General features: G+C 37.4%; 1 protein-coding gene across 1 annotated transcript in view; it reads left to right on the top strand.

The window, feature by feature from the left end:
* PLXNA4 (plexin A4) overlaps positions 1-25,586 on the top strand; it is a 1,035,275-nt gene that overhangs the window by 778,486 nt on the left and 231,203 nt on the right. Inside the window, exons 10-12 of the mRNA XM_073652480.1 lie at positions 143-343; positions 18,246-18,342; positions 21,931-22,121. Of these exons, the coding sequence (XP_073508581.1) occupies positions 143-343; positions 18,246-18,342; positions 21,931-22,121 (489 nt within the window). The remainder of the gene's footprint in view (positions 1-142; positions 344-18,245; positions 18,343-21,930; positions 22,122-25,586) is intronic.

Genomic DNA, 25,586 nt, shown 5'->3' with positions numbered 1-25,586 from the left:
TCATTAGTCTTCTAAAACATGATAATAATTGTGAAAAGGCAATAAGGCATACTTATTTTATTGTATATATAGTAGTATATAGAATGAAGTGGTTATTGATTAATCAGAAAATGTACTACATTATACTTTGCTTCTTTTCCAGGAATGTCCTCAACTTCTTCATACTGAAAGGATCCTGATTCCAGTTGATATCGTAAAACCCATCACTTTAAAAGCAAAGAATTTACCACAGCCCCAATCAGGTCAGAAAGGCTATGAATGTATCCTGAACATCCAGGGAAATGAGCAGAGGGTCCCTGCACTACGGTTCAACAGCTCAAGCGTTCAGTGCCAAAATACCTCTGTAAGTCTCTACACTATCATGGAGAGAGGGGACCGAACTGTGTTTTTCATTCATATTTGTTCCAGTACTAGAGTAGAAAAATATTAACTTTGATAGATTGGATCAGTTATGCTTTCTCTTATTTTCAATTTTGTGTGAAATTAAGAAAAAATTAAAATTTAGTTTTGATTGGCTGCTATAGACTTAAAGCACACCTGTTATTTCCGGTAACTTTCCAGAATAAGCTGTCTTGTATGTAGATGGGGAATAACATTATTTCTGGCCAACATATGACTTATATCACGTACTTTTGCCCTTTGCAGGCTTTATCTCTGACTTTTAGGTCTCTCTGAACTAATAGGGGAGACTAGCTGCAATGATGTCTTTCATACACAGGAGACACAGAGAACGGGATTCCTGCTGTTCTTTTTCTGTAGCACACAGACAAAAGCAGTGGAAGCAAGGAGGAGCGTATACAGCAGTACTAAGCTCTGTGGCTGTGAAGTCAGCACTGAAGTAAAATTAATTTGCTGCCAACTGCAGCATGATCTGCCTGTGTCTGACTGGTCTCTCATTGTGCTGAGTGCTCTTTACACCTTCCCTTCCCTCCCCTCTCCATAGACTTTAATATACTCTATAACCTGACACCACATTATGCTGGAGACTATCTTGATGTGATCAAGACTGGACGTGGGGTAGGAGGATGGGAGGTTGAGAAGTAGATCATAAGTGAAGAAGCATATGTCTCTCATAATATAAAGTACAAAGTTTCTTATATTTGCCACTGCTCTTGGTTTATACAAAGTTTGTTGGAATTACAGCAACCATTTAAATGTTTATAAGAGACTCAGAAAGTAATTATCATAGTCTATAATAACACCAGCAACAGAAATAACAATACTGTATTAATATGATTTGTTTCAATATTTATATAAATTTTGTGTAGTATGTACGAGTTATGAAGTAGAGATTAACATACATAATACCCAAAGGAATACAATATCATAACCCAAGGATAGGCCTCTTAAATTTCTTTAACATGCTATAATAAAGTTGAGCTTTCAACTAATGGGTACAATTTCACACATACTATAACATTTTCCCCCATCCTGAGCCCTGTCCTAGCATAATGTACCTCATCCTGGTATCATGTCCCCCACCGTGATATAATGCCTCCATTCTGGTATAATGTCACCATTCTGGTATAATGTCCTCCATCCTGGTATAATGCCCCTATTCTGGTGTAATGTCACAATTCTGGTATATCGTCCCCCATCTTGGTATAATGTCCCCATTCTGGAAAAATGTTGTATAAGGTCCCCCATTCTGGTATAATGTCCCCCATCTTGGTATAATGTCCCCATTCTGGTATATTGTCCCCCATCTTCGTATAATGTCCCCATCCTGGAAAAATGTCGTATAATGTCCCTCATTCTGGTATACTGTCCCCCATCTTGGTATAATGTTCCCCATTCTGGTATATTGTCCCCCATCTTGGTATAATGTCCCCATTCTGGTACATTGTCCCCATTCTGATATAATGTTCCCATTCTGGTATAGTGTCCCCCCATTCTGGTATAATGTTCCCCATTCTGGTATAATGTTCCCCATTCTGGTATAATGCCCCTCATTCTGGTACAAACGCCTACCACCCTGGGCCCCTTCTTTTCTTCTCCAGCACATTTTAAAAACAAACAATTTTTTTTCCTTCCTCTGATCCCACGCCTCACAGTGTTCTCTTCTGTAGCCGTCAGCTGACTTCAGTGTGCCAGTGCGAGCAGTGCATGATGTCACTGCTATGTGTCATGCATCACTGGCAAGCAGACGTCAGCTGCTGTCCACAGATTGGCCGGCACCATGTATTGTAGCGCAGGGAGCTGGTGGGTCTCTGCGCTGCAATATATTTCATCTGAATATGTATCTGAGGATACACATGCAGGTGAAATTGACGTCAGCGAGCTCCCTTTCCTCCTGGGCCCGGTCATGGTCGCACCCTCTGTTACCACGATACATAAGCCCCTGGTTCTAGACCTATAAAATAACAATTACAGTTGCTATTCACAGTCAATGAGTCCAGCACTGTCACTCTCCTGTTGCTCCAGTCAGCAGTGATGTCACATCTACAGTGCACATCATTGCTGCAGTCAATCACTCTGCAGTGGCTCATGGCGTCATCGCTGTATCCAGTGATTGGCTGCATCAGTTGGTGATGTGCACTGTAGACTTGACATCACCACTGTAGCTTACTAGCACAGACTGGAGCGGAGGTGGAGAGGCAGCGCTGTACTCAGGGAGGGTGAGTAACAACTGTGATTTCCATTTTATAGTCCTGCAACCCTATGCCCATACTACATTTTTAATCAGACAACCCATTTAACACTTCTTATATATTCCCCTTTAACAATGCCTCCTATTATTCCTTATAGGAATAGCTCAAGGTATTTTTTTACCATAAATAAAGCACTGCTTTGTTAATACTATCATCATTGCTTTATTGTTATTGCATTATGTTAGTTCTCATTAACAATTATTAAATATAAGACTTACTTTAGTTTAAATATTTGAACAATTTAAAAGTTTGTATCATTCTGCTGTAAATATATTATCTGTGTGGAAAAACAATTGTAGAACTTTATGAGCTGATACAAATGGGAATATAAAAAGTAAAAGCCGCTGTTAGATTACAAGTTATTGAAATATGAACATTGTGCGGAAAGTCATAGGGGTTTATGGTTTGAAAAATTAAGTACAAATTAGATAGTTTTCATAGCGCAGCCTCTGGGCAGAACAGAATTGCTAGACAAGGCAGAAGATCATCTTAGTTTGCCAATGTTTTGTGCAGTACATGATTAGTTTGTAAAGTGTATTGGAGTACTAATCATCATTTAGTGAATTTCATGAGCGATGTCATCAAAGGGGCTTTCCTTTAAAGGCACAAACACACAAAAAATTAGATTTAGATATAATAACTCCCTATACCACTCGTTAACTTTATTTCCCTTTTTTTAGCTCCCCTTCAGCCAATGCAGCCAACCTTGTGGTCTGTTATTGTTTACATCCTGAACTTCCAGCCAGTTGCTTCTCCTCTCTTTCCCTTCTTGTACACATCCGTATTGATCAAAACTTGCAAAGAATTGCTGAATTCTTGGAATGAAGACTTATACACTTCAGGAACATTTTCTTAAATTATAATTTGTGGACATAGTTTTACTAGAATAATTATTTAATCCTCCGTCTTGTCTGGACTGGACTAGACCAGTCACTGACTGGATTAATTTGGTGTCAATCATTCCAATAATGTGCTGTTATTACACCTACAAAGGCATGATTGACATCCCAGAGTGTACATGGAGGAGGAGAAACCCCGCTTTTCTTCCTATCTGTTCTCCTTGCACATGCTGGGATGTCAATCACATTGCCGTGGGCATGATATAAGTGCATGATATAAGTGATTGACAGTGGTCTCCGAATAGTCCAGTACATGCACAGTAGGAAAGTAGAGAGGTTTAAAGATGATTTTTAAGCACATACATCTGGCGTATAGGTATAATAGAGAATTCATTAAAAATGGTACTAGGAGGCTTATAATAAGCTCCTCATCCATTCCCTTTATTGGATTCCGACAGTGAATAACAGATTACATCAAAAATAATTGTTTACAATATTTCAACTACAGATGAGCATTAGCAATACAATCTTATAATACTTATATACATTTTTCAACACTGAAATGCAGAAATACACTCACTTACATGCCTTGTCATACTATTCATTAAGGTTGTTAATGATTGTCTGAGCATTGTTTTGCCATAAGGAATGCACTTGGGCATCAAGATCTTTTGCTGGCAGCTGCTTTTGCATTTGCTGACTAATGACATCCCAGATGTGCTCAATAGAAAACAAGTCTGGAAACACTGCAAGCCATAGTAGCAAGTTTAGGCCATACCGACTACTCAAAGTAGCATGGGTAACATGCGGCCTGTCATTGCTTTGTTGAAAGCTGGCTCCTGGGACACTTTCTTGTACCCTCGTGAAGGCTTCTTCATAACAGTGCATATGTGTTCTAAAGATCAATCTGCAGCAATAATTCTATTTGAGACAAAAGTGGGACTCATTGCTGAAGAGAATGGACCTCCATTCCAGCCTCCATTGCCATCTTGCTCTGCACCATGATCACCATGATTACCTTTGAGAGCGGTAGTATGAGGTTCATGAAAGATTTTTAGATGGACATCTGGCTCATAGCCCAAAATCATTCAAACTACAGCTCAACATTACATTTATTTAGTCATGGAACCTGTGGTATGTGTCACCCTGGCCTGCAGCGTTTCCAGAATTGTCTCTCATTGAGTACGACTGGGACATCATTTGACAGCAATTGAAAAAGGAGCTGCCAACAGCAGATCTTGATGTCCAAGTGCATTAAGTGTGGCAGAACATTTATCAGACATTCATTAATAACCTTATTGATGGAATGCCGAGGTACGGAAGTGCGTTTAAAATTGAGCACAAAGCTCATACTCCATTCTGAATGAATCGAGATGCTTTGAAAAATTTATTTCCAATTGTTTCATCATTTGCATATCATTACCATGTTTATTTATCCATTGATTTTTACAATTCCATGACTTTTTCTTCTTGTTTTTGTAATTTCAATGTTGAGGAGTGTATATTAAGTAAAGTTATCAAATATTTCATTCCTCAAAGAGACACTTGGCTCCTTCCTTCAAAATATTAAAGAACCTTCACAAGTTATCTGATTAATGTTACAGAAACGATTACTAAGTCCACTTCAGAGAGTTAAAGGCAACAAGTAAAGGATAAGATTTATAAGTTTCATAATTATGTTATTTAGAAAGATATAATTCAGAATAAAATTGGTTAAATCATCATTTTGTTAACTTTAAAATTTCTTTAACCGGTTCCCGACCGCCCACTGTAGATAAACGTCGGCGCTTGCCGGGCTCTGTGCAGTGCCGACGTTTAAAAATGGTGGGTGGTCTCGCAGTGCTCAGGACCCCCAGGGTCCTGCAAAAACTGCGATTCCGGTGCAGAGCGTTAGCTCTGACAGGGTACATCATCGGGACCTGATTAGATCAGGTCCCAGTGATGTTAACCCTTTGCTGTCTTCTATATGCTGTGATCTATAGCGATCGCGGCATATAGGAGACAGCAGGAAGAGAGGGGGTCGTCTTACTTACCTCCGAAGACCTCCGTTTTGTTTGAGGACCTGGGGTTGCTATGGCAGCTGGAGGTCACATGACCGCCTCCAGCTCTGCCATATATGGTGTCCTTCCTGTCTGACTTCAGCCTGTATGTAGCTGAAGTCAGACAGGAGACTCTGACTGAAACAGTCAGTGAAGATCTCATATAATGTAATATATGTGTATTACATTACATGAGATCAGTGATCAGAAAAATAAAAATTAATGTCCCATACAGGGACTAAGTAAAAATGTAAAAAAAAGTAAAAAAAAAGTTTTTAAACTATTAAAAAAAAAAAATCACAAAATAAATAAAAATAAATAAATAAAATATTAAACCAATAAATCCGTAAATTATTACAAAACCAAAAAAAGTACACATATTTGGTATCGCCGCGTGCGAAACAACCTGAGCTATAAAACTGTCACACTAATTAACTCCTTCTGTGCACACCGTAATAAAAATAAATAAAAAACGGAGCAAAAAAATATGCTTTTTCATCATATCGCCAAACAAAAAGTGGAAAAAAATGCGATCAAAAAGCAGAATAGAAATAAAAATGGTACCACTGAAAACGTCATCTTGTTCCACAATAAAAAGCCGCCATACAGCTCCATCAGCCAAAAAATAAAAAAGTTATAGCGCTCAGAATAAAGCAATGCCAAAAAAATATTTTTTTTTCTATAAAATTGTTTTATTGTGTAAAAGCGCCAAAACATAAAAAAAATACAGTAAGTGTAGTATCGCTGTAAACGTACTGACCCGAAGAATAACGCTGCCTGATCACTTTTACCACACGCAGAACGGCATAAAAAAAAACTCAAAAAACAATTCCTGAAGTGTTTGTTTTTGTTAACTTTACCTCCCAAAAAACGGAATAAAAAGCGATCAAAAAATGTCACGTGCCCAAAAATGGTTCCAATAAAAATTTCAACTCGTCCCGCAAAAAACAAGTCGTCACATGACTCTATCGGCCGAAATATGGAAAAATTATAGCTCTCAAAATATGGTGATGCAAAAACTAGATTTTGCAAAAAAAGCGTATTTTAGTGTGTGACAGCTGTCAGTCATAAAAACCCGATATAAATCTGGTATCTCTGTAATCGCTCCGACCCGAAGAATAAAGTAATCTAATCAGTTATATCACACTAGGAACGACATAAAAAATAAATAAAACAAATATTATTCACCTGCTACTGATTTGTTTATTATGTCTCCCAAAGATCCCAGTAAGGCTCTGCTCACATTTATCCTGTGCTCTGCGCTGAGCACTTACACCAGAGTTTCCGTGTAAATCTCTGAAATACGTGATTCAGCCAGAACCCATGATGGAAGATTCCCTGTACTGAGGCAGATATAGGCCACTGTGGATGCCGTCTAGCCTAGGATCCCACGGTGTCATTTGTTTTAGGCGTGCATAAAAGTGCGGTTGGCCACAGTTTTGTGCACTTCTGAAAAAAAGGACACCACTAAACAGAGGCCAGACGGAGTCCAGAGTAACTCTGCTGCCTCATTACAGTGAATGGATCCTGCAGGGGTTTCATCTGAATTACATCACTTGGAAAATTAGATGGAAACCCCGATGTAAGAGCTCAGCCTAGAGTGCCGGATAAATGTTACGTAAAATGTTCCCAATAAAAGCTTCAACTCAGTCCTCAAAAAAAGCTAGTCCCCACTCAGGTCCATCATCTCTTAAAAATATAAGGGACTTCCAAGTTACTGGTAGCAGAAAGGCTCTGGAAAAGCAAAATGGTCCTTGCCCCCCAAAAGAAATTCAGAAAATTTTGTGCTCCCAAATCCAAATGCCTATTCTACAATAATTTGTTCTCCAATTGTCAAATAGCGCTCCTTCCCCCTCAAATCTCACCGTATGGCTAAGTGGTACGATACAGCCACATATGGGGTATTGACACTTTTAGAAGAAATTGTGTGACACATTTCGGCACCATTTTTATCCATTGCCCTGTGTGAAAATGTAAAATCTGAGGGTAAAACATTTTTTTGTGGTAAAAATATAATTATGCATTTTTCACTGTCCAATGGTATAAATTTAAAAATTAAAAAATGCTCACTACTTCCCTAGATGAATTCCTTGAGAGGTGTAGTTTACAAAATGGGGTCACTTGTGGGGGTTTCTGCTGTTTTGGCATGTCAGCGACTCTTCAAATGTGACATGGTGTCTGCTGCCTATCCCAGCCAACATAGCGCTTCTTTCTCTTCCGAACCCTGCCGTACACCAAAGCAGTGGTTTTCCCCCACATATGGGGTATCGGCGTACTCAGGAGAAATTGTACAACAAATTTCATGGTGCAATTTATCCTGTTACCCTTATGATAATGCAAAATTAGGGAATGAAAAACATTTTTTATGGGAAAAATGTGAAAATTTTATTTTTACGGCTCAATATTATAAACTTCTGTGAAGCAGCTGGGGGTGCAAGGTGCTCACCACACATCCAGATAAGTTCCCTAAGGGGTCTAGTTTCCAAAATGGTGGCACTTGTGGGGGGTTTCCACTGTTTAGGCACATTAGGGGCTCCCCAAATGTGACATGGCGTCCGCTAATTATTCAAACAAATTTTACATTCAAAAAGTCAAATGGCGCTCCTTCCCTTTCAAACCCTGCCATGTGCCCAAACAATAATTTGCCTCCACATATGGGGTATCAGCGTGTTCAGGAGAAATTGCATAATAAATTTCATGGTGCAATTTATCCTATTACCCTTATGATAATGCAAAATTAAGGGATGAAAAACGGTTTTGTGGGAAAAATGTGAAAATTTTATTTTTACAGCTCAATATTATAAACTTCTGTGAAGCACCTTGGGGTTCAAGGTGCTCACCACACATCTAGATAAGTTCCCTAAGGGGTCTAGTTTCCAAAATGGTGTCACTTGTGGGGGGTTTCCACTGTTTAGGCACATCAGGAGCTCTCCAAACGCAACATGGCGTCCGCTAATTATTCAGACAAATTTTACATTCAAAAAGTCTAATGGCGCTCCTTCCCTTCCGAACCCTGCCGTGCGCCCAAACAGTGGTTTTCCCTCACATATGGGGTATCAGCACGCTCAAGAGAAATTGCAAAAAAAAATTTGCGGTCCATTTTTTCATGTTACCCCTGTGAAAATAAAAAAATTGGGTCTAAAGTAACATTTTTGTGAAAAAAGTTAAATGTTAATTTTTTTCTTCCACATTCCAAAAATTCCTGTGAAGCACCTGAAGGGTTAATAAAGTTCTTGAATGTGGTTTTGAGCACCTTGAGGGGTGCAGTTTTTAGAATGGTGTCACTTTTGGGTATTTTCTGTCATAAAGACCCCTCAAAGTGACTTCAAATATGATGTGGTCCCTAAAAAAATGTTTTTGTAAATTTTGTTGGAAAAATGAGAAATCGCTGGTCAACTTTTAACCCTTATAGCTCCCTAACAAAAAAAAATTTGGGTTCCAAAATTGTGCTGATGTAAAGTAGACATGTGGGAAATGTTATTTATTAACTATTTTGTGTGACATATCTCTCTGATTTAAGGGCATGAAAATTCAAAGTTTGAAAATTGCAAAATTTTCAAAATTTTCGCCAAATTTCCGATTTTTTCACAAATAAACGCAAGTGATATCGAAGAAATTTTACCACTATCATGAAGTATAATATGTCACGAAAAAACAATCTCAGAATCAGGGGAATACGTTGAAGCGTTCCAGGGTAATTACTTCATAAACTGGCAGTGGTCAGAATTGAAAAAATTGGCCTGGTCACGAAGGCAAAAACATTCTCTGGCGCGAAGTGGTTAAACTATACTAATCATCAAATCTGTTGGTGACCTTTATTTAATTTTCTGTTCTGATTTCAAATGCCAGCTGAAGGCTATTTTTCACTCTGTAATCTTGACTACTTTTTAGAATACAGTGGAATTCAATAAGAACAAAACATATTATGAGATGCCATATGAATTGTAGATGATCATAGTACTATAGAGTGGTGCTTGAAAGTCTGTGAACCCTTTAAAATGTTCCATATTTCTTCACAAATTTGATCAAAAACTACATTAGATTTTCACATAGTAGATAAAGAGAACCAAATGAAAAAAATGTGTCAAAAATATTAGACTTTGTCATTATTTTATTGGGGAAAATGATAAAATATCACTTGTCTGTGAGTGGCATAAGCATGTGATCCTTAGAGTGTTTCCAATCAATGAGATAACAATTGGGCAACCTATTTTACTTAAAGATGTTTATTATGTCACGAACAAAAGAGATTTCTCAGGACCTCAGAAGAAGAGTTGCTGATGCTGATTAGGCTACAGGTAAACCATCTATGAAGAGTTTGGACTCTACTAATCCACAGTCAGACAGATTGTATTCAAATGGAGGAAAGTTAAGACCATTATTACCCTTCTCATATACTTCACCAATAAAGACCACTAAAAGAGCAAGGTGTTTAATAGTCTGCAAGGTCACAAAGAAACCCAAGGTAACCTCTAAGCATCTAAAGGCTTCTAACATTAGCTAATATTAATCAAGAGTGCACCATCAAGAGGACATTGAACAACAATAGTGTGCCTGGCAGGATTGCAAAGAGACAGTCATTGCTCTCCAAAAAGAACAGTGTTGCCCATCTTCAGTTTGCAAAAGATCACCTGGACAAACCAGAAGTATATTGGAGCAATGTTTTGTGGATAGATGGGAGCAGTGAGACTATATGAGGTATATTTTTCCCTTACTACGTATGTTTGAGCATTGATTTTTGACACTGTGCACTTTGAACATTGATTCTTGACACTGGTCCCTTTATACTTACTGCTGCTAACCACTGTGCACCTTATATAATCAACCTGTAGGTGCCAATCCTTAGCGGTTTAACACGGTCAGATTATTTGCAGCTACATAGCTCAATGTAAATTGCTACAATTATATACACCATTGCAACACTCCTCAGCTGTCTTTTTTTATTCTACCAAAGCGCGAATATACATTTTCTGATACAATTATACTAGACAAATGGTGGAGGTTGCCTAATTTGCTACTAGCTAGAACCATAGATAAGAGTGCCACCATGCTAATTATACATTTGAGGCTATAGAACTCTCTACCATATGATTTTGTAATAGTTGATTCAATACAAAAGTTCAGAAAGGGCCTGGATGCCTTTCTTGAAAAATATATTATTACAGGTCATGGATACTAAATTCTGTAATGTAGGGCACTAGGTTGATTGCCTAAATGAAAAGTGAGGAAGGAATACTTCCCCTAATGTGGTGCAATTAGCATCTGTCTCATGGGGTTTATGCCTTCCTCCGGATCAACATGTTAGGCTATAGGTTGAATTTGATTAACTGATATTTACCTTCATCCTTAAAAACTATGAAACTTAATCCTATAAAAGTTTGTAGAAGGACATGAAGTTAGCAGTTCATGAAGAAAGCCCACCAACAATAAAGGGGAAGCACGGTGGCTCAGTGGTTAGCACTGTAGCCTTGCAGCACTGGAGTCCTGGGTTCAAATCACACAACATTTGCAATAAGTCTATATATGCTCCTGATGTTTTTTTTCTGGGTACTCTAGTTTCCGTTCACACTCCAAAGACATAGTGTTAGGGAATTTAGATTGTGAGATCCAATGGGGACAGTGATGATGTCTGTAAAGTGCTGTGGAGTTAATGCCATTATATAAGTGAGTAGAATGAAAAAACTGAGTTGAACCTATTTTTTAGGCAACTATAGGTTAAAAATTCCTCTAAGCCAATGTGGGTGACTAATCGTCAATTACACAAAACATTTTGTCTGCAGTTATTGCTGCACAAAGGGGTCACACCAGTTACTTAAATCAAAATTTACATGCTATACTTTTGCCACTTATAAACATGTGATATCAGATCATTTTCTTCAAAGAAGATTATAAAGTCTAATATTTTTGGCTCACTTGTCTGAAAATCTGGATGAGTTTTAGGTCAAATTGAAGCCGAGATATGGAAAATTCTGAATGGATCACACATTTTCAAGCATCACTCTACCTAATACAAGAGTCAACCTTGTTTTAGTTTACTTTTTCTAGTAGTCCTAACACACAGGATTTAGGTAATTCTTTTTAAAATTTCATCATATTAAATTGTGTTCACTATGTAGTACTATGTGTAGTAGCAATACTCTCTGCATTTTTAAATATTATAGTTTATTTGTAAAAACCTGTTTGGGTGTTCAAGTTGAACCAGAAATAAGGAACCATTTATAGCAACTATGGTCAATGTGTTAGTGGGTCTCTAAGTCAGGAATCCCAACCAATGTTATGTTCCAAAACAAAGTTAATGTAAGATAACATATAAAGATGGTTTAAAATATAATTTCCTTGACTAGAATGAATGCATGCTAGTTTTAACACTATTATTGTTCATTATATAGTTATCATTGTTCCTTCTCTTACTACAAGATGTATTATTTTGAGATACAGTGAGAAGAGTAAATGCTGCCTACACCAACCTTGTAGTTATACAGCCAGGTCATTGTGTAGCCTGGCAGTATATAGTGCATAAATTACAGTATCATACATGCATAAGAAGACTATCAAAGCTACAGTTTTGTCTGTTTGTGTTTATAGTAATTTATTACAAGGAGGGTTGTCTGTAGAATTCAATTTCATTACAATTTATGGCATCAAATGCATCAACCCCCGAATTTCCAGCCAAACAGCTATGATTCTCTGTGACAAGGAAACCCATCATATGTAGATTACTTATTCAGTTTTATTTTTCTATAGATGGAAGGAGGATAGCTTTATAAGTTATATTGGAGGAAAGGCGCATACTCATATTTATTTAAATATATGGATGCATGCATCCTTCATATTATTTAGATGTATTTCCAGCAAGCTTCCTTCCATTTATACCTTATTGTATTTTATGTCTGTTTGTGATAGCATGGCAGCTCTTCAGCTCATAATAGGGCTTCCATGGACAGGCTACTCCATTTATCAGGTCCCTTTGGAATTCTGGCCTTCACCCTTTAAATCTTGGATGTATAAAAGGCCTTATGGATTAGGTCCACCAAGTGGCTGCTGGCCCGTGGAGTTGCATATTTCCCAGAGGAGCATTGCAGCTTAAAAGTTTCCTCACCTTGATATGCTTAACATGTCACTCTCCGCAAGGTGAAACATTACCCCTTAGATACTGGTCTGACGCCTCTCACCCAGCCAAACCATATTTCACACTTTGCACTGACGAGGGGCAGTACCCCAAAACACAGTGTCTGAAAATTGAGATTATAGTTCTGGCTTTAATCCTAAGTCTAATGACAAGACTCGTTTAAGGGTCGATATTGACTTTTAGGATGGCTACTTCCTATAGGTGGCACTACAGTTCTAATCCTCTTCCTCTCTGAAGAGACAATTTGCATATTTCCCAGAGGAGCATTGCGGCTTCAAAGTCTCCTCAGCTTGACAAGCTTAGCATGTCACTCTCCGCAAGGAGAAACGTTACCCTTTAGGTTTAAAGTACAATTGAGTGATATAGGTGCTGCTCAGTCAAAAGAGATAGATAAGATACGTAATGGCAGTGAAATAGCGCTTAGAATGAAATGTCATAGACATATAAAAGAAAACAGATACATTAGAGATTTCTTGCTATATTTTTAATAAATATGACATAAGCCAAAAGACCTACGAGTTAATGAAACATAATCCTTTACACACAGTGTATAGCACAGTTTGTTACACTTGTATGTCAGTGGGAAGAAACTGCCCTCAGGAATAATAATCTCACCCTTAATCTTCTGCTAGTACATATATAAGTCCTTAGGTAGATTCAGAGTTTGGATGACACCCAAGTCAGACCTGTGTGTTATTCTCTCTGTACTGCGTTCCCTCCTAGAGGTTCTGCCTGAACATCTTGAACAGCTGTACCTCCTGAAAAGTGCCTTTTGTTACATGAATAATTTGCTAATATAAAGAGGCAGCTGGCGGCAGATTCCCTGTGTAAGCCTCAGTGAGCATTAAAGACAAGAAATCAAACTGTGAGCAGGTTACGTATGGCTCCCTTCGAACCGACAAAACTACACAGTCAATGCTCACATTCTTTCATCTCTCAGTCTTCCTGCAAAGATTGCATTGGAATGTGATAGGAAAAGAGATTCTTTAAGACTGCTTTTTGCAGTCTGGCCTAAAATTTGTATTAAAATCATCTGTATTCAATCCATTTATAAATAATCCATATCACTTCCATGTTCTTTTAGAATATATAGTTAAAGGGAATGTCAAAGCTTAGGTGGATTTAATATGTCCTTACATACCAAATACATCATTGAGATATCTTAAATAATGTCAAGGGGTACTATTTTTTAGGCATACGTTAAATGGTTAGTTTTTAAAGTTGATGTGCTGGAAGCAAAAAAAAGGCCAAGCACAAATGCTTGTAAGTGACTTTCTCAATGTCCAAATTGGGATAGCTAGACAACTTGGATAGAGCATCTCCAAAATGATAGGCCTTGTCAGTGTTCATGTTATGCAGTGTTAGTACTTACCAAAGTGGTCCAAAGAAGGACAACCGATTAGCTAGTGACATTGATACACATAAGGAGCTAAGGTTAGTTCTCTGGTTCATTCCCAGAGAAAACCATTAATTGTAGAAAAAGTTATTTCTAACTGTGATATAAAAGAGTGCCTGTGCTAACCCCTATCACTGCTGAGGATATTTATAGTAGGCTCCTAAGCATGGAGCAATGAAAAACTTGGCCTGGTATGAAAAATCCGTTGTCTTTTTACATCATGCAGACTACCAGTTGGGTTTCCGTCACTTATCTGGAAAGTGATAACATCAGTATGCATTATGGAAAGAGGGAGAACTGAGTTTGGAAACTTTAGGTCTTGGCAATCTTCATTATGTTACTTTGACAAGTACCATCCTCCTAAAAATTGTTGCAGACCAAGTACAATTCTACATACCAACGATATTCCCTATTAGTATTACCATAACCTAATGGGATTATGCCCCCTGCCACAGCACAAGCATTGTTCAGAAAAGGTTTGAAGAACATAACTAAGAGTTTCAGGTGTTGACTTGTTTTCAAATTTTCACCAATGTCAATCAGATCAAACATCTGTATGAAGTGCGGAGAAAAACAAGTCCAATCCATGGCCTCACTTAACAATTTGCAGGACTGTATTCACAGCTAATAGCTTGGTGGCAAACAGCCCAGGATATCTTCAGAAGTCTTGTGAAACCCATACTTTGACTTTTCAGAGCTGTTTTCTAAGCATGAGCGGGAACATCACCATATTAGGCTTTAATGTTTTGGCTAATCAGTGTACACTATATAAGTATATTGCTTGAGCTCAAGGTTCTGACTCGGCTAAGTGCTTCTGCCTCTTTCTTTTAGTGATTGGTTAGGGCGTCAGCATCCAGCCTTTCACTGATCTCAAGTGTAAACAAGTCACTATAGCATCTCAAAAATGTCTTGAAGCCTATAGTTACCTTGGTTTACTGCAAATAAAAAAACTGAGACAAACCGGACACCAGAGAATTTCTATCTGAAATCTCCATTTAAAAGTCTTTATTTGACTGTCCAAATCAGCCAGATTGTTAGACAGCTTAAGACAGGATTGGCGCTGTGCTGCCAGCAGACATGAGGATAAGTTACTTGGTAAAAGTTAAACCATGCTACTTCACATTTTAACCTGTGACATAAATCAAATTTTTCTAAAAAATAAATTCAGGTGAAGTTCTTCAATACTGCACTTTAATAGCAACGACATTCCTAAACACTAAAACTACAAAATCAAGAAGGAAAAGTCGTGGAGTTATGGAAATCACATAATTGATAGATATGGAAATAATATCCAAACGATAAAAAAATGGAAACAAAATTTTCACAAAATCTTGATTTAATGACTATAATCAAGTATACGAGCTGTCAATGAGGTTATTAATTGTAGTCTAAGGAATGTTCTGTGATGCTGAATACACTTGGGCACATAAATTATCAAGATCCACTGCTGGCAGTTGTCTTTACAATTGCCGACCAATGATGTTGCAGATGTGTTCAACCGGAGACAAGTCTAGAGCACTATAAGTCACAGTAGCAAGTTTCAGACAAACAGTCTTCTCACAGTAGCAATAACAACATGCAGCTTTGTGTTGTTTTGTTGAAAATGGCTCCTTGCATGCCTTGGTTCAATGGCCGTACCAGCAGATCCACAACCAAATCAGAGTAACACCAAACTGTTAGTTTACCTGATATGAAGACTGGAGGGGTTTAGCTATTATACATTATGTCACCATACACCACAATTCTAGGAGTACGACTGGTAGGATGTTCCCTTATGAAGGTCTCTTCTTCATGGCGTTGCCCATGTGGTCTCCAGAGCAATTTCTAACTATCCTTGAGTCCAAAAAAAAAGCGGCACTCCGCAATGAAGATGATGGACTTCCATTGCTACCTCCATTCTCATTGCACCAGGGTAACCTTTGACACTGGTAGTATGAGGTTTATAGAACACATGTAGCAAGACATCTGCCTTATAGCCCATTGTTGTGCAATCACCTTCTAATTGTTTGTATGGACACTGTTTGAACCCTTAGGCTTGGTATGTGACATTAAAATTTAATTTGCAATACCGAATGCATCAATTGTGTAACCAGTAGTTCGGCCATTTTTCCAATGTCCCATGAGCCATTTTCAGCACAACACCTTGTTTCAAGGTGGCCTAAACATGCTATCATGGCCTGAAGCGTCTCTGGACTTTTCTTTCATTGAGCACATATGGGACTTTATTGGTCGGTCGGCAATTGAAAAGGAAGTTGCCAGCAGCAGATCTTGATGATTGAATACCCATGTGCTTTCAGTGAGGTGGAACATTCCACAGATAACCTTAATATCCTCATTGATAAAATGCCAAAGGTTTATAAGTTTGTGTATGTCTGCACGTGATGCTCATAATCATACTGAATAAATTGAGCTGATTTTAAAATTTTGTTTCCATTTTTGCGATATTTGCATATTGTTAACATCCTGTTATTTTCATAGTTACACAACTTTTCCTTTTTGGTGCTGCAGTTTCAATGTTGAGGAGTGTAGTTTATTTATATCATGTTTGTACTTCATCTACTATATGTATGATCCAGGCTATAACAAGTATCATATAAAAGAGAATTATATTTGTTTTGTTCTATGTCGTTTTTGAGCAGCCTTTTGACATTTAAAAAAAAAACATCTTTAGATAGCTTATGTGTCCTATGGGTTGAAACGTTCACTTTCTCCAGGGCTGATTTGGCTTCATGGCTTTACAATGACTGAACGAAACAACAGAGCAGGAGATAATGGCAGCCCTCCGGCAAAAACTAGTGTGCACACTACTTGTCATTAGGCGTACATGTGTTCCTCTTGTTCCTATGTAGGCCTATAATTGTATTAGATGTCATTTATTTTTAAAGCCTTTCACTGCAAACCCAATATTTCCCAGATTTATTTACTTGACAAGTATTTCGCCTTTGCTTGTAGGAAACTCATAGAAAACTGATAGTAAAAGTAGAGAAAAAAACATACATATATTGTTAAATAATTCCTCTAGAGATTAGCCTTATTTTTAATGCATTGTGTTCAGAGTGTATTTCTTCTACAATGGATCGACTAGAGTACATTAGGAAAAATATAAAAAAAATGTCTCCAAGATGTTGAGTTGAAGGTAAACCTTTAACAGGCTTCTTTGCTGTAGCACGTAGCTTTTCGAGCGCTGGATACGACTATGGTTCACTATCCAGTTAAATGTATCTACTGTATGTAATGTGGACTGTAGCTAAAGTTCTGAACATTTTTGCTCTATTATTGACCCCTGTTAATTAGGGTGGGTGTTACCTTTTTAGAAACCCACTGATGAAACAAATCTCAGAGCTGAAGAGATCAGCGAATGCATGAGCATGCACACAGCAGTGTCCCGACTCACAGAATTTCTATGGGGCCTGTACACCTGAGCGCTTGTGCCCTGTGGTTTTAGTGATTTTTGGGGGTCTCAAAATTTGATCCCCCCCCCCCCCCAGAAAAGCATGGATTATAAAGTGATATGACATATTAAAAGGTATAGTTTAGCTACGATTGAGAAGATATTTTACTACATTGAATAGTATTTAAATTTAAATCAAATTTCCTCTAAAATGAAACAAATAAATCTGGATGTACTTTGTTCATCCATTTCCAACCAATAATGGCACTCATTAAAGTGGCCTTAGGGGTTGTCACAATTATATATGGACCCTAAATGGTACATAGATTTTCATTATCATTCCTTCTTGCATCTATCCCAATAATTCTGGTAGATCAGTAATAAGGCATTATATTTTTGAATCTGGCTGTTTAGGATGGACGTCGCTATAGTTGCCTTCAAAACTAGAGCAACGTAGCAGTGCCAAATTGTTAGCGGAAACTGGTAAATTGGTAAATTTTTAGCAGAAACAGAAGAGTGTATTTAAAAGGTTAGAATTTGGTTAACCCATGATTATCATAAGAAAGCAAGGCGAAACATGCAAAGAAGGTTATGTGTTATAATGGGAGTTTTATGTTCGAATTGAGTTTCTATCCTTCACACAATGCCTTAAATTCTTAGCTCTGGTGGGAGATATATGTTCCCAAAAGCATAGATTCATACAGCACTGTAGCATTCTTCTGAGACATGTAAGACTTAATGAAATAAGAAATATATTTCAAGGACCTCTTAACTCCAAATTTCCTTTTTTTCCCCTTAAGTATGACTATGAAGGCATGGAGATTGACAGCCTCCCAGTGGAGCTGACCGTGGTATGGAATGGGGATTTCAGCATTGACAACCCAGCTCTGAACAAAGGTAAAGTGGAACTTCAGTTTGGGCTAGAAGATAGTTTCCATAGCAACATCACTTATCTACCGTTAAGTATCATATGCCTAACCTTTTCAATACTCTTTTTTTTATAACTCTCATTGAAAGTGAATCACTCCACAATCACACATTTCCATATCATTTATTTTCTCTGACTAGTGTTAGTATATCCACTCACCATCAAAACACTCAATTTTCTTCTAAAATATATTCAAGATATAAAAAAAAATACGTAAAAATTCTGTAAAATCTTGTGTTTATAGAAAATGCAGTGCTGATACTTTATAAGCCATGTGTGTTTTCATACGCATGGACCATAAGTCTGCCCGTCTCTCTCGGTATTGATAGCCATTGAAGGAGGTTTTTAGAATTAATTTCCTTTTCGAGAGGACAAAGCTTGAGGTTTTCTATTATATCTATTATCCAGTTTGGTGGCTTTCATGTGTCATCCTACATTATAATAAAGAGCTCTGTTGGTATCAACAATGCTATAATTTCAAATGGTGCTTGTTGCCCTCATTCTATTCTTTAAAACTAAGCAGCTTTTGTAGGGTTTTTCAGAATAAAGCATTTTCTGGAGTGTATTATTAGGATTTTTATTATTAAAGTTGTTATCCGGGATTTTTTTCTAACAGTTAGAAATGTGATAAAATAAAAAAAATTAGCAATACTTACTGTACCTGTTAAATCCCTGCCACTCCAGTATCACTGCTTCGGGAGTCTCCGGACAGACTTTATTTACTTTTCTGCACCTATCACATGCCATTAGATACAATCAAATTAATACACCAGTAGTCTGTGGCCATTAGACTGGAGCTCTTTAAACCGCCTCCTACCTCCTGGCATCCCAGCTCCTCTTTTAATTTGAATTCTTGGTGCAATGTCATAAACTCAACAATGACATCGCACCAGGACTACAAATTAGATGAGGAGGTAGGAAAGTGCCTGAAAAGGGGTGGTTCATAGTGGCTATGGGCTATTGATTTCGTCTTTGGACCATGGTACTACAAATCAATTCACTCATCCCTACATGTTGTACATTTACATGACTGCAGGGGTCAGTGATTGGCTGCAGTGGTTATGTGGATGTTGAGTATGTGATTGCTACAGGTAAGTAAACAGAGACCAACTGGGAGCAACAGGGCAGGAGTGATGGGATGTTTTACAGGTGAATATATTGTTGTTGTTTTTTAAATCACATTCGCAGCTATTATAAATGCTGTCCGTGACTAGTTTTTTTTTTTGTAATGGAGTAATAACTTACGGGTAGGCAGTTGCTAACTACCTGCCTGTTCTGCTCGGCGACGATCTCTACCAGCTCAGAATGGTCAATGACTGCTCCTTTCGGCTACTCTCCTGCCTCCGATGGCGTCTCATTGACAGAGCAGCTTCTTCTCTTCCGCTCTGCTCTGTTGATGGGGTGTCATTGTCAAAATCATGCTGATTGACGGGGGAGACTACCCGCTCCCTAACTGTCAATCAGCATGTCAAGGCTGTCAATCAGCGTGTCATTGGCAGTGACACCTTGTCAACAGATCAGACTAAAAGAGAAAGAGCTGTTCTGTTAACATGAGATCAAAGGAAGCAGGAGAGTCATTGCCTGAGCCTGCAGAGATTGTAGCCAGGCAGAATAGGCAGGTAGTTATCAACTGGCTATCGGTAAGTTGTTAGCCCCATACGAAAAAATAACCAAAGTCCTGGATAACTCCTTTAAAAGAAATGTGAAATTTTGAATAACACCTTGTGGCTGTGTCCAGCCACCTTTTAATATGGTTCCAATTAAGTTTTTAAAACATTTTGATATTTTTCCTGTACAGCTCATATGTGGCCTTATGCTCCTGTACGGTAATGGATAATGTACAAATTCTGTATAGCCTGATCCCACAGTCATATTTCTTTCCATCTTTTTCCCTCTTTTGGTAACTGACCAAATGTACATTAATATATAATAAGGGGTAAGTTACAATAAATATGAGTGCAGAAATTAAGTTCACAGGGCTAATTTACTGTTTATTGCCATTGGGACTTATAGGCCTACAAGGAGCTGTAGTCACGCTGAGGCAGATTTATCAAGACTCTCATTTTATGTCAGTCTAAAAAAAATGATCATTGAAGTGAATTATGACAAATGTATCAAAAGGTGCACACTAACTAATAAATTTGGAACACTTTTGCACTGTGCTAACCCCAGAATATGAAATTTACACCTTCTATAAACTGGTGAAGATTTGCACCAAAATTTGCAACATTTTCTGGAGATAAAGCTTAACAAATGTATCTTGGCCACAGCCTCTCCCCACCACAATTTGATAACTTTGGTGAGTTTACTGTTGTAAAATACTTTATAAATTTAGAGCCACTGTTTTAAAAATTAACGTATTTGCAACGTTGCTTCATTTCTCATTTTAATTTAGATGGTTTGAAAGAAGAAAAAAAAATTGTGAAGGGTGTTGTAAAAATTATTGTGAATCAGGATTGTTGACAATGAGTAAGGATTATTCCTAAATTAGCAAGGTAATACTTATCTACAAAATAAGGGATTACTTGATAATTGCTGGTGTTCCTAATTGGGAACAGAACCCTGTTCTGAATCAATCAACAAGTTATATCCTATCCTGTAGATAGGTGATAACTTGCTTAGATGGGAATAACCTTTTTTAAAAGATTGTATTATTTCCAAAGCCTGTGATTGTTATAGAACGATAAAATAACCAATACTCACCCTTGTAACCCTTGCTTCAATGATGCTCTGGTTCCTGCCTTTCTCTCTGTCAATCAGTGATGAGACAGTACCATTTATGCATGTTGCAGCCTATGGTTACAATCAATGACCGGCAGGATTTGGAGTGTTCACTTGTCGAAATATAAAGCTTAAATTGTTCCCACATTGCTATCTCTAAACTTCTGACACAGATCCATATGCTAGCGAAGAATGTAGACACTCACCAAAAAGTAAATCTATCTTCTTTATTGTATAGAAAACTATAAAACGGCAGAAAGCCAGGAAGGCATAGACAGACAGTGACAACCGACTTACGATGGATGCTGACTGCCAATGCCTTTTCGGCCTTCTACTGTTTTAAAGTTTTCTACATAATAAGAAGATAAATGGCAAAACAGAAGATAGATTTTCCTTTTTTAGTACTTCACTACTCTATGGCATCACCTTTTTGCTTCCTACATGTAAGAACACCACCGTTTCCATTATAATTATAGACGGTCCATTATAACAGCACCATGGAAGATAGTCTCATGCTGTATACCCTATTTATCGGACTGTGTACTAAGCAAACTGATTTCATAATGGCTGTGGCATAAATAATCATATCAGATTTTCAGTAGCCGAAATCTTTGAACAATACCAAGAGTAGAGACCTTTCATTCTGGAAAAGATGGTCGATTATCACAGACTTTATTATTGTCATCTTGTGACATATACTTACAACATATGAGATAACATTTTGGCTACATTTCCCATTTATGATTGTTTTGCTCAATTAAGTGTAAAAAAATAATATACTAATGTATAATCAGCTGGTTTACTTCTTTTTTCTTCCTGTTTTCTACTGAATTTAGTGCATCTGTACAAGTGCGGTGCTACCAGACCCAGCTGTGGCCTGTGCTTAAAGGCTGATCCCGACTTTGAATGTGGTTGGTGTGCAGGAGAATCCAAGTGTACACTCAAGCAGCACTGCTCAACTTTCGAAAAACCTTGGCTTGAATTATCAGGGACCCATGCAAAATGTGAAAATCCCCGAATAACACAGGTATGCATATGAAATGCTTATTCTTGCTGTTAGCATTAGTCCCTGCACTGCTGATCTTTTCACCATTAAAGTGTATAGAACGTGCTATTTGAGGCTTTTGAAGTGGGTGTTAGTGTGTAGTTATAGTCTCCGCACCATTATAGTGGAGGTGATCAAACTGATATACTATCTACTCGGCAGCTAACAAGTCTGGATACATAAATGTTTCTTTATTGTGTTCCTTCCAGTGGAAATACTGTATGCAGGGCAATGAAATGGGAGGAGAGAAAAATGTTATCAGCCGAGGTTATTTACTGATGACTACATTTATATTGACACTCTTTGAAATTAAAGCACTATAAAATTGCCCAAATGCAAACTACTTCCCGAAGATGACAAGCAAAGCTGTAACATTATGCTGCTGTTAGCAGCGGGTGTAAAGTCTGACAGCTTGTTATGATCCCGTGTATTTATTTCAACACAACAGCACCTCGGCAGACTCTGTAGCTGGTAGACGCCTACTATTTCATAAGCCCTGTGTTTGAACTGTCATTTACTTTTCAATTAGAGTCCAGGATTGAACATTTAAGCCTCAATTTTTTTTTAAATTTCCCTATAATAATTGATTTTTTTTCCCATATAGGAAAGACACTATGACATTTTATTTTGACCATATCCAGAGAGTCACTGCACTCCTTGCAAGAACATGTTTGTTCTAGTAACAAAGGAAAATGCCATCCATCAATTACCATTGCATCCATGCTGTCTGCTTCCTTTGTTTTGTGCCCACTGCGGAATTGTCAAATTTGATACATTCTTGTAAAGATTTTTAAGGCTATTAAGATTTTGTCAATCATCTAAATAGCTGACTGTATCCTCTTGATAGGACATCATTCATGTAACCAGATTTTAACTAATCCAAATGTAATTGAATAAAAAAAAAACATATTCCTTCTGCATTATGGACTTTTGGTAGCCATGTTCTGTCAATAGAGTGGTACACAGGAAAATTCTTATATTTAAAGGAAACCTGTCACTAGATTCATGCTGTCCGAACCCCAGGGAGCATGAGCCAAAGTCTTGCTGCTCAATTGCAGCCAGTTATGTCTTTCTCTGAAATGCTGCAGCTTTTTAAAAAAAACATAGTTTTTAAAACTTTTCCAGATTAGTCACATCCTATCTTATAGTCCCCAGCCGGCTTTTCAAACTATGTAGCACTTTAGAAAAAGATGTAGATTAGGCATCTACATCTAGTGACAGGTTCCCTTTTATGATGGACCTAAAGACCTCTACTGGGACCCCAACAGACATGGTCACAAATAGACTGACAAATAGACTTCCTTTGTGACATCCTATGGCCTTGATTTAGTACATGGTACATGCAAAATACATTCAGTTCATAAGAATAAAATATTTTAGCTCACATTGATCTATTTGATCTCTCAAGCCTCTAAAATCTTTGAGACTTAACCCGTGCACTCACAGTGTAGATAGATAGATATATAGAATATTTATGATCTCTATATACCAAGGCACGCCTTGCTCCCTATTCCGGACAAGTGTTAAGGAGACAGTTCTGGATTTCTGTCACATTTTATCCAACTCTCTTACAGCAGAAATTGGCACAGAAACCGATGGCTACACTCAAGTGGCTCTTTAATTATCAATGAAGTAGAAGCGGACTTTTTATAATAACACTATTATTTGGCTTGCAGTACAGTTGCGATTAATAGCACTTTTAGGGTCAACTACTGTATTAGTCAAGTATTCCCAACCGTGGTTTTCCAGGAATCCTGAAGCCTTGATTAGTGGGTTTCCCTGGACACCCGGACATTGGAACAAAATCTCTCACCTTCACAGTAGGAAGGGTAAACTGATGACCCTGCTCAAAAATACTCTGAAAGGCTGTAATTAAATCTATCGGGGCCAAATTATACAATTGGACGTGAATTATTGAATTATTTCCTTGCTCCTTTACTACTAGGAAGGGTATTAAGAGTTTCCCATGCATAAAAAACATTTTTCAGAAGTTCCCCCATGTCAGTAAGGTTTAGGAACTAAATAAACTTAGGCCGAGGCAATATTCTGTGAATTTTCTATTTGGAAAAACTCAAGGAATAGTGCACAACAATCTGAGGGCAATAAGACTTAGTAAAATAGTAAAGGATTAGTAAATTAATGTATTATAAAATGTACGGTTGATAAGTTTTATTAGATGTTGGGACTCATCTTCATGTTCTCTAAGGCTAATTATTTTTCTCATTCCGTGACCTACAGTGCTATACATTAAAATTGTGATAAGACACTGATTTATTTGTTCATTACCTTCAAACTAGGGTATATCAATCACCATATTACATTGACAAGTAGATATGTCATACTAACTGCTCCTTTACCATCATATTTTTTATGCATACAGTAAAATGCCCATTTTTAGTGTTATTTTAAAAGCCTATGATAATAAGCACTGATGATCGTGCATTGTCAGCTGCCTCATGAACAGCAGATCCTGTCGTGCAGCCATTTCCGATGCGAGCTCTAAGGTTTAGTGCACAGCAAAATTCTCCATGTAGAAGATTCTGAAGATGTAGCTTTTCAACTTTCACTCATAATTAGAAAATGAATGCCAATTAATTTCTCTATTAGCATTTATTTGATATAATAGGCCTCCATTAATTATACTTTGCTTAATATTAGGCAAATGCATGAAAAATGGTGTAGAGTAGGATGAAATGGGGGAATATGGTGTGTTATATGAAATGTTTAATGTAACTAAAGTTCTATTCAGATAGATTAGGAATGAATCAAATTAGTTTATTGAATTATATATGATATTGGATAAGCCTCCTCACGGCCCATTAATTATTAAACTGTTACGTACATGCCACATTATCAGTGAGGTAGCGAGACATTAGCATGGAAATGTCTGTTAATTAAACTGCACTTTCAGAGCAGACTTCTGAAATGGCGATATCTTAGTAGCCATATTAAACCACGTTTATCACACTTGTGACCTTTCTGCCTTAATTATGGTAAATAATTGGGGGAAAAAGCAATGGTATGTCAGCCATGTGGTAAAAAAGTACTGCTATCCCACTTTATCCCCAAACAAAAGTGAAGATAAGCACTAATAAATAGTGAAAATTAGCCTTACCATCATTAGCTAAATTTCCTATTACAGAGTTGTTAATAATGTCCCAAACACGATAAATATTAACTATATTGCATTGCTATTTAGCGTTATTTTACTGTGTGGAAACTAAGGATATCTGAGAACGTATTAGAACTGCAGATTAGACTACATTGCAACACTCTAATTACTTAAAAGTTTAAAGGCTAGGGACATAGTTGACTTGTAAAAAATGATTTCACATATGCTATTGGTTACCATAAGTAAATTGCACTAAGATTTACTCTGCAATATTCATTTCCACTTAATATGTTTGCAGTCTGCTTCAAGTTTCAGATTTTTCTTTTGCAGGAGTG

The sequence above is a fragment of the Phyllobates terribilis genome, unplaced genomic scaffold (genome assembly GCF_046119375.1).
Source record: "Phyllobates terribilis strain yellow unplaced genomic scaffold, ASM4611937v1 Scaffold_11__3_contigs__length_659146591, whole genome shotgun sequence".
Lineage (NCBI taxonomy): Eukaryota > Metazoa > Chordata > Amphibia > Anura > Dendrobatidae > Phyllobates > Phyllobates terribilis.
This window is presented reverse-complemented; position numbering and strand designations above follow the sequence as displayed.